The following is a 10,317-nucleotide window of genomic DNA, read 5'->3' on the forward strand; positions in this document are numbered from 1 at the left end:
GGGAAAGAGCTATGGGAACCTCCAGTTGTAGTGTGAGAGGAGGCTCTCAAGGCCTGAACCTTGTAACTCAGTAATGCTGACCTGCAGTGAAGTGGAAGTAACCCAACAGGTATGGAAGACACACCTACCAGCTGAGGCTTTGTCTGGTACCACCAGCATGGCACCAAGGAGTTCAGATGCAAAGGCCACAGAAACTTATTTTGTGTGCTAATAATCATAGAATGGTTTGGGTTGGAAAGGACCCTAAAGATCATCTAGTTCCAACTAGATGGGCAGGGACACCTCCCACTAGACCAGGTTGCTCAGAGCCCCATTCAACCAGCCCTTGAACACTTCTGGGGAGGGGGCATCCACAGCTACCCTAGGCAACTCGGGCAAGTGTTTCATCACCCTCACACTAAAAAAAATTCTTAATGCCTAACCTTAAATCTACCTTCTTCCAGTTAAAAAAAAAAATATTCCCGCTTGTCCTATAATACTGATATACAAGTAACATTGGCCTTTTGGTTTGGGAAAGTGGCTTTTATGTAAAGATGACTAAAATGAAAACGTGGGTTTGTTCCACAAAAGGAATTCTAGAATGAACACCCCTCAGGCTAGTATCATCCCTCAAACATGCATGCTAGACTTTTTTCCTGTTGTAAAACACTACTAAACCCTTTTATCTCATTATTTAATTCCAGAAAGCTGTTCCAGAATCTGTAGGCTTATACAGCTTCTGAATTTGCTGCTGCAGTAAATGCAAAATAAAAATGGGAGCAGCTTTTCCCAGCTAATAGAAGAAAAATTATTCAGTAAACTCATACCACACATCTATCTGCTTAGTGGATATAAATGTAGTCCAGTAATTATGGACTTCAACACCTCTCATGCTAGTGCCAAGAACCTTGATGTAATCTTAATCTCATAGTAGTCCATTAGAATAATCTCACATCTAAGGAGCAAAATACCCTTAAGTGCCCATTCTCACTGTTTGATCCCCGAGATCCAGATGTCATGCGGTTGCATTCATCAACAACAAGTAATCTAATGACTCAGCAGATGACAAGTGCAAGAAAAAGGCAGTGGTCTCTTGGCAACAAACCAGAAAGGGGCAGTGAAAGACATCTGTAGACCTCATAGAGTATGTGCAAGCAGCAGGACTTTATGGCACTTTTATTGGGTTTTAAAGTAATTTTAAAACTAATCCATTATGCCTTACCATGTCAACAAAAAGATGTGGTTGCTCACAAGGGCCAGAGGACCTACTGTATTGAACAGATCCTCTACTTTTGTATTTTTTAACTGTAGATCAAGTTGGTCTTTCAGAGATTTGTTATTACATCTAGCTAATGGACAAAATTAGCATATTTCAACTCACTTTTGCTTCTAACAGGCTTATTTTTTGCTATGTAAAAAAATAGTCTTGCTGCAAGAGCTCAGTAGCTTCATCTAAAGCTTTCAATGCTCAAAAAGCAGTTCCAGTTTCAGTAACTATTTCTTCTTCAAGAAAAACACTGAGTAAGCTCAGTGTTTCTAGTCCCTGACAAATCCCTTAATATGGCCATTTTATTGTAATCTTTCAAGAAGCATTTTATGCTTTTAGACATGTGTAACAAAGGGCATCGACTCCAAACTAGCTACAGGCCTATTATGTTTGGGCAATGCTCATCCAAGCCTTTCTGTCCACCTTACCATATTTTTGGTAATGTGTGCAGCTGAAGGGAAGCTGCACACATTTTGTGTTGTGTGTGCAGCTTGAAAAGCAGAGGGATACAATATACAGCCAAGTGCAGGCTGTGACATTTAAGAAGTTTCTTCTTGTCATCTGGGAAGCACCTGACAAGCTTCCATTCGCTAGAAACTTCAATGAGATGCAAGAGATTTAACAGGCCTCTGTCTACCTCATTTTGCTGCCTCCACATTTATCTCTGCTTCATTTGTACTTGCCAAGTTCACATGAAAAATCCTCAAGTAATAGCGTGGTAAAAATGCCATACTCAGGTGAGTTGAGCGCACTTTGATTCTTGGTATCAGCATGCCCAAAGGCAGCACACAAGCAGCTGATAGCAGGTAGTCATCAAAATTAATCTTGTAAGGGAGGCTTTTGTTTTTATACAGGGCTCCACTGAACAAACTTAAGTTTACAGTAGCAAACTGTGCTTTGCAAACACCAGTGGAGATAAAACCTACACCTTGAAGGTAAGAAAGCCTTCCCAAAAGTCACTCAGCCAATACAAAGATCTTGAAACCAAGTGCTAGATACTGTCAACTGCCTTTCACTTAAATACATTTTGCTGAAGAATATTCTGAGATTGAACCAGAAGCTTCAATGAAAAAGAGTGGGACAACTCCCAGGTTTCATTTCCTCCCTCAAAAGTCACCCTGTTGAAGTGGAGAAAGATACACCTTTCAAAGGCATCAAATGATTTAAGAACAAACTCTCACACATTCCCTGTGATTCTCATGCTCTGAAGCCTGTTGTACCCCCTAGTATTTTTTCCACAACTTACACAATGCAGATGCTATAAACTCCACCTGATAGCACAATAAAACCATAACATTTGTTAGCTGGGCAGAATAGAGCACATTTAAAATTATAGTATTATACCACTATGTTCTCCCAAGAAAGCACCATATTATTTAACTCTGGGATCACTGCCATGAAGAAAAAATGAGTAGCCTGTGCATCTTACGCATCCCATACAAAATTAAAAAGGTGATTAAACTGAACACATTGATCTCTGTAATGCAGAGAATGAAAGTCAGGGATCATACCAATGCTGACATTTAAAATGCATTGTACATAGCCACTGAGGCCAACATGTCAGACTTAAGAATGAAGAAAAACAAACAATTTGCTTTGCTAACCAAGGTAACTACAGCCATATTCTCATTGCTGTGAGATGATGTCCAAAATGACAAATTAAGAAGACAGACTGCACTTGCAAATCAAAATCCAAACACATAGAAGTTGAACTTAAGTCAAAAACCTTTCTCAAGCTTCGAGCAGACACTTGGTATTGTATCTTAAGTGTCATTCAAAGAATGGGTAATTAAAACTGGATAATTTTAGGTATGGTTACTAAAAACTCTAGAAAGTCTCTGCATTCTGTAGAGCAGCATTTTCAACATTTTTCTTTGTTACTTAAGGCATTCATTAGCTGCATTCAAGCAGCTCAGGTGGTGTTCTTCTAGGATGCTCCAGTTTAACCTGTAGGACCTAATGACCAGAGAACTAAAAATACCCCTGTAGCAATCCAATAGTATGCTAGTAATCTGATTACTTCTGACAGCTAAATTTTCAAAACAAACATACTACCCACATGTAACAAAACCTTTGCCACTAATCTTTTGTTAAAAGCATTTTACAGTCTGTGCATTTTCTGTGTTTTCAGTGGGTGACACTGTCAACACATGAAACTACCAAAATTCAATTAATAGGATCTCCATAAATACCGCCAGTCATTTGTCACCTAATTTATTTAAGTTCCAATTTTTTCCAATTCCAAACAAAAGCTAAATACAAGTTTTAAACAGGTAAGCACTAGTTTTATCCAAAAGGAGCAGGTTTATGCAGTTTTACTCCAGTAAAGTACTTAACCCTTAAGCAGAGCCTTGTCATCAAAACTTTACAGTAGTCTTCCTTTTATCATTGCACAATCTTAAATGTTGTCAGAACCAACTTTTGACACTCCAAACACTATTTTACATTGTTTTATGTCTATTCCAAATGAAAAAAACCTCAATGGGTTTTCCATAAGAAATGTTTTAGAAACCAGTATTTCCTGCACAGTTCACCTGCAAGTTTAGAAGTCTCAACTCTCAAGAAAAAAAAATAATCCTCTACCAACATTGTTTCTGCAGCTATTATTTTCCTTTATTTTTAGCTGCTTTAGCTACTTCAGACTCCAGGTCTGCCTCATCTGTATAAATGTATCCAACTCAAAAGAATACTTTCATACAGTTATACAGCAACTTGGGGAAAGAGATCCAAGACAAAAGTGCCAGTAAACAAACATGGCCCAGCAAAATAAAGGAGGCAAAAAATGCCTACATATTAAATGAGATGCCTTTTTTTTTTAAGAAAGATTTCTTTCCCACATTTACTTTCTATTATAATAGCCACTTTTCTGTTCATTAAAATGAATTATAGTGCTCTTTGACACAATCTCTAACAGCAAAGCTGTAAGGCTTTTATACCTGTTACATTCACTTCTCACCCTTCAAATACTGATGGTTAACATTAATAGATGTTAGAGGGCATGACCAGCACAAATGGGAACACCACCACAAATGATCACCTTGTGCTTTCAGATACATTTGTTTCAGTGTACAGTCCCTTCATTTCACATTTTAGTAAGATGCTGATGCAGTGCAAACACGTGCAGAGCATCCTCTCTTTCACAAGGTCCATGCAGAAAACACCTAAAAAAAATTGTAAAGTTCTGAGAAACAAATGATAAAAAAAAATCCAGGATGATCAAGTTTCACAATGTATAGTGTTCTGAATATGAGTCCATTTTCTTCTGAATTCTGAAAGAATAAAGTGGTGAGGAAAGTGAAAATCCACTGCTGCATTCTGTGATCTTCCCCGTTTTGCTGGCCAGTACCTTACTCTGGCATGTAAGGACAGAGGTGATCCTCTATGGTACCAACCGTCCAGTGAGTGAGCTGCTCCTGTGGCAGGTACAGGCAGATGCTGCATAACTTGAAGATTGTAGCTTTGTTTTTTGGAGTCTAGAGGCAAAAAAAAAAAAAAGCAAACAAAAAACCAAAGAAAAATTATTAAAGGTGAAAGTTAACTCAAGGCTAATAGGCAGACCTCCAGGAGACCAGGCTCATTCACTTGTTAGCTTGCTACTGGTGTGGAGGAACAACGCAGACATTTAAAAACCACTATATTTTGTCCATATCACAGCCTGAACTCAAAATTAGTCTGCAGCCCCCAATAACTAAAATATTTTCACTATTATGTTCATTCTTCACTTGAATTACTTTTGTAGCATCATCCAAATTATACCAAAATAAGCTTACCTGCAAGTGCTGTCTGTCAATGAAGAGAAACACTGACTGGTTAGGGTTGTTGACAACAATTCCAGTCTTGTCCTTTCGGCTCAGAACATGCAGAAACTGTTTTTCATAGTCACCGTGATGAAATTCAAACTTGGCCTACATTGTGTGAGGAAAGGGAATAAAATATTTATTAAGCTAAAGCTCACATTTAACCAATTAATTTCCTTCAGTGTGAAGCTTTACAATCACTTTGTTTCTTTTATTCTCTTATCTATGAAAAGCAGAAGTTGGGAATCACAACAACACACCTGAATGTGCACAATTTTTAAAGAACTCCCCAGTTTCATTCTGCCAACACAAACAGTCATTGCAATCAGGTATTAACAATTCAAAGGTACAACTAAATGCATATATAAAACAAGATTTAGCTTGTTCTGTCAGAACATCCCTACATATCAACAATATAGCACATTTCTTCTAGTAACTAATTACTGCAGAACCAGCACAGAAAATACATATTATGTTCAGATTTTTTTGAACATTAACAGCTAAAGCTGGCTACCAAAAAAATAGTCTAGACATCTGAAATTTATTTCAATGTAAAATTTCTCAATTACATGCAGAAATTCCATCCATCTCAGACTCTCTTCCATCTAACAAAATACAGCAACTTGAGATACTCACAGAAACTTTACAAAACCATCAAGTTTAGACAAAGATTCAATTGCACTAAGAGCCATATCTACAAATACTAACATATGTATCTATAAATACATGCAATTCACAAAGGGTCCTTCAGATGCTTAAATCTTTTTAAGTGCCAATGTAACAGGGCATGAAGACAGGAAGGAGAATTCAGCATTCCGAAGACTGAATGCTTTATAAATCAAAACAGCCCAGCACACTTAACATCCACAGACGTCACACACATTATTAAGACAGAACTTATCTTCCCCTCCAGCTATAAATTAGTCAAATAAACAAATACCTGAACAGGCCTAAAGGGTTCATCAGATCCCTTCCATCGGGAAAACAGGAGACAGACTATCTTCTCAATATCATTACGAGGCCAAAGAATGAAGTCCATCTCCTGGGTACAGCCGATCACATCCTGCAAGTCGTAAAGTTCTGTACTTATGTTCCTTCCATTAGCCAAAGATACAGATAAGCAACTTATCTACACAGGCACATAATTAAAAGGTTCTACTTATTGCCACGTTTGTGTAATTTTCCATTTGTATTACTCTAAGCACAACTAAAGACTAAAGTCTTCCTTGCCTTCCACTGAGTTTTAATATCACTACCCAGTTAATATAAATTCCAGCTTTAAGAAAACATTAGCAAAGGCTGTCTGCCTTCCAATATGTGTAAAGCAAAACAACTTTGTTGTCCCGCAAGAGCTGTTGCAAGAATCAACACATGCCTACTAAACAACAAGGCAAGAAGATAAAATTCCCAAGGCATATTTGAGTGAGACAGATGAAAGCTAAAGCTTGAGCACTAAATATTTAAACAGAATTTCAGAATACATATGCCGCTACCCTTCAAATTAGGCCCCATAAACACATGCCCTCAGAATCTTCCTGCAGCAGAACAGCTGAGAAACTAAGAACACCATTAGCCTTGACATTTGGAAAAAGCACAAGTGCTGAAAAAAACAAACTAAAATCCAGGAAGTATAAAGAACAACTTTACCCTGCGCATTGACTGGTAGCGGGGTGCATGAAGCTGTACTACATCCTTCTGCAGAAGCTCTAAAGAACTTTCCAAAGAGTAGCTGGAATCCCGTACACCTTTCAGGATATTTTCTTCATAATTATTGGTCATGACTGGTATCACTTCAGACACTTCAAAAAGCGCTGACTTTTTCTTCTAAAAAAAAGCACATGACATTAAGATTACCATCCTTCCTAAGGAATTATCAGTAACAGTTGATATCAGAATTTGTGATTTTCTGTTAGCATTCATGTATGAAGTACACATCACATAAGTCAGAATCTTGACACAATCCACACTAAAGTTAAATAAATCCACACTAAAGTTAATTAAATAAACAGAATCAGTCCAACAACTTTTTTTACAAAAAGTTGAACACATTTTTGCAGTCTCCAAAGATGGTGATTTAAATGTCAACCTCACATTCACTGAAGCTGTATCTAAACATTAAGAGAACTGCCCTTTCATCATGTAGAATATATGGTTTTCGGCTGCCCAAGAATCTTGTGAAAGCTTCTCTTGCAAATCAGGTCACACATTTTGTTCTGTTCTTAGCAGTTCTTTAAAGCTGGCCTTTTATGAGAAGTCTTTCAATGCCACATTTGGTAGCTGTAGGCTAGAAAGATCCAATCTTAAATTACCTACAAGTCAACCTTCTCAACAGAAGACTGTATTAAATTGCTAAATAACTTTGATACTCACTACAAATATTTCAGTATCTCTCAAGCAAGGTCAAGCTTATTTTATCAAATAATGCTTCACAGCCCCAAGTCAGAACACACACAAACTTGCTGATCAAGCTAGGCTGAGCTAAAGTCCTACTCAGAACTAACTGGTACTGGATGGGCATCTTCAGTTCACTGTGATTTAAGCAAATTTTATAGGACATTAAAGAGGTATTTGCAACAGATTTCTACAGAGCAATCAAAAAGTATGAATGCTCCAACTGAAACCATTAGGGTGTTAAACTTAATAACACACCCGTATCTATCTCTGTACTAGACTAAAAACTATACATTTGAGAGGACTAAACAATTTCAGTGCTGACGCAGGAGCGTATCTCCTACATTGTGTATACTATCTGTTTCCATTTTTTCATCCTCATCGTTGGTTCAGCACATTCATGTACTTATATATGAGCACCTATTTCTCTTCTTCTGTAGACAGAAACCGTCCTACTATTTTGGGTCTCTAGTTAGCTTTAGAAATACCACTTCCGAGACTGGCACAGATGCACAGCATCCAGCAGCAGCAAAGGAGGCACCCAGGCAAATGAAGACTTCTCTTTTCCTTCCCTGCTCCCTTGAAAAACGGTAGCAGCAGTTTCACAGGGACCTTTGTGCTCGGGCCACTGCAACATCGCCTTTTGCAACTCCTCCCTTCAATTGCCAGGTTCTCCCCTCTGCTTTAAACAGATAAACACTATGACTTTAGCAATCACTCCAAGACAGGTCTCCCTTTCGAACTCAACCGTTCATAGCCAACAACTAGCCATTTCAGACCCAAATTTAGCTTATCGAATTACAGTAGTAACAGTGAAAATCACCTACCCAATACAGAAGCTACCAAGGCATTTAGTAAGGCACTAGCACCATTTGCATTACAAAACTACAAACATATGAAAAGCCAAAATTACAAAGTAAATATTTTAGCAATTAGCAATTTTTTAAAAGCTTAAAAGTCAATGAAATCTATTATGATGTAATCAGGCAGCAAAACTCTGCAACGTGTAGTTAACACACATTACAACAGAAAACAAAGAAACAAACATTAAAACCCAGTTACCTCATCTTTGAAGACAAAGGCAATGTACATCTTGAAGTCAAACTGGTCAGCTAAAGATTCTTTTTTCTTTCTAAGCTGAGCACGAAGTCTGTTCAGAGCTTGTTTCTTCCGGGAGTTTGGGTCCCCCATTTTGTAATAGAGGTGGTACTAAAGCCTTTGGAAACTGTCGCTAAACTATGGGCACCTTTTCATAAGACTCAAGTACAACAGAAACAAGTCGCTTTATTCCTGCCAATACGACTGAACAGATAAAACGCGAATGTAACCCAAAACCACACCTCAGGCAGTATTTTAAGAGAATGTTGTATCAGAGGGGCCAAGAATCAAAGTAAGTAGTCGCCCAGCCAAGGCTGGAAAAAACATTTTACAATAAACCAAGAAAAAAAAAAAAACACAAAACAAAAAAGAATTTTTAAGAAAAAAAATTGGAGCAGTTTAGTCGCAGGAATAAGTGGGCAAGAATGAAAAAAAAACAAACACTCCAAAAAAAAAAAAAACCAACCAAAAAAAAAAACCCCAACAAATCTTATCACAATTTATGTGTACAATAAAAAGCAACTGGCAAAAGCCCAATCCATGGGGGGGTATTTTTGCTCTGCTTACAAAAAAAAAAAAGCTGAAATCACAAACTGCGTTTTACCCCAGCCAGATTCATGACTCTACGGATTATTAATCTCAGCTTTCCACTACTGCTATGTTGCCCGTCTTTTTTCTCTTCAAAATAATTACACTTGGTGGAGAGCAGAGAAACTGGTGCAAAAGAGTGCACGTCCTGGGAGATAGATTTCTCTGCCAACAACAAAATCAACTACAGACAACACAGTGCTGGTTTGAAGGGGAGCAAAGAGAAAAAACAGCAGAGTCATTTCTAACTTCATCCTGCTCATCATCAGGCACATCATTGCCCTGAGGCTGCTGCTGCCAAAAAGAAGAGGGATCATGATGGCCATAGACGAAAGGCAGGCAGGGGTTCAAAGGACCGTATTATCTCGCCTAGAGACTAAAACCCAAACCAGTGCCCCAAACCCGGGCTCCTTATGAATCGGAGATCCCTACATCTCCCAACACCTCACACGCTCCCTGGGCCGCTGATCCCCCAGGAATCCTTCTCTCTGCCGCTGCTGTGCTGCACAGCGAGCCCGGTTAGCCGAGGCTGTGCATGGCCAATGCTTTTGGCTTTTCCTTGGGCCTCTCTCTGCCCGGGGCGGCAGAGGCTGCAGCGGGCGGGCAGCCTGTGCCCAGCGCAGCGGGACACCCGCACTCGCACGGCCTCTCCCCTCTCACTTCATGGTCACGACTTGGGAAACATGGAGAGCTTCGCTCCTGCTTTTCTCGCAAAACAAGTTTTCGGTGTCAAAAATTTTGCGAGTTTGGGTGGGTTTGTTTTTTTTATATTTGCAAGCCCAGGCTGCAGTTTTAAACCTCTAGAACACCCACCCCCCCCCCAAAAAAAAAAATAAAATCCCCAGTTATCAGGTCATTTTTTTCCTCTCTCCAGACATTCTCCCGCCCAGGTGTTTGGTTTTTTTTTATCAGCCGGGGTTAAGAGTTTTTGTAGATTAGCAAATTTGTCGGACCTGGTTAAGAAGAGGGGGAAAAACTATTTCCCCCTCCCCCGCTTCCTCTTTTGACCAAAAGAAAAACAACGAACGGGAATACCAAAAAGAAAAACAAAACAAAAACAAAAACAAAGAGAGAAAGAAAAAAAAAAAAAGAGGAACCCTTCCCAGAACTTCCCGCAAACTGAAGCAAGAGCCCGAGAGGCTCCAGACGAGAGCCCGAGGCCGTGGCCCGCTCGCTACCCGCAGCCGGCGGGGGCCG

General features: G+C 39.1%; 1 protein-coding gene across 1 annotated transcript; it reads right to left on the bottom strand.

Moving 5' to 3' along the window:
• Positions 1-3,444: 3,444 nt before the first annotated feature.
• Positions 3,445-8,830, bottom strand: LOC104389315 (chromosome unknown open reading frame, human C6orf62). The gene is made up of 5 exons (XM_009998282.1): positions 8,497-8,830; positions 6,691-6,867; positions 5,984-6,106; positions 5,017-5,151; positions 3,445-4,719 (listed from the first exon to the last, which is right to left on the bottom strand). The coding sequence occupies exons 1-5, from the start codon at positions 8,623-8,625 to the stop codon at positions 4,594-4,596; spliced, it is 690 nt and encodes a 229-aa protein (XP_009996584.1). The 5' UTR covers positions 8,626-8,830; the 3' UTR covers positions 3,445-4,593.
• Positions 8,831-10,317: the final 1,487 nt, after the last annotated feature.

This window comes from Chaetura pelagica, unplaced genomic scaffold (assembly GCF_000747805.2).
Source record: "Chaetura pelagica isolate M959 unplaced genomic scaffold, ChaPel_1.0 scaffold565, whole genome shotgun sequence".
In the NCBI taxonomy this organism is placed as follows: Eukaryota; Metazoa; Chordata; class Aves; order Apodiformes; family Apodidae; genus Chaetura; species Chaetura pelagica.

Bases quoted from the DNA above. Each gene is read 5' to 3' on its own strand.
- LOC104389315 (XM_009998282.1), bottom strand. From the start codon at position 8,625: ATGGGGGACCCAAACTCCCGGAAGAAACAAGCTCTGAACAGACTTCGT. The intron at 6,868-8,496 runs GTAACTGGGTTT...GCTTTTTTTTAG, and splicing joins CCTTTGTCTTCAAAGATGAG to AAGAAAAAGTCAGCGCTTTT. The intron at 4,720-5,016 runs GTAAGCTTATTT...TTTTGCCTCTAG, and splicing joins TTGACAGACAGCACTTGCAG to ACTCCAAAAAACAAAGCTAC.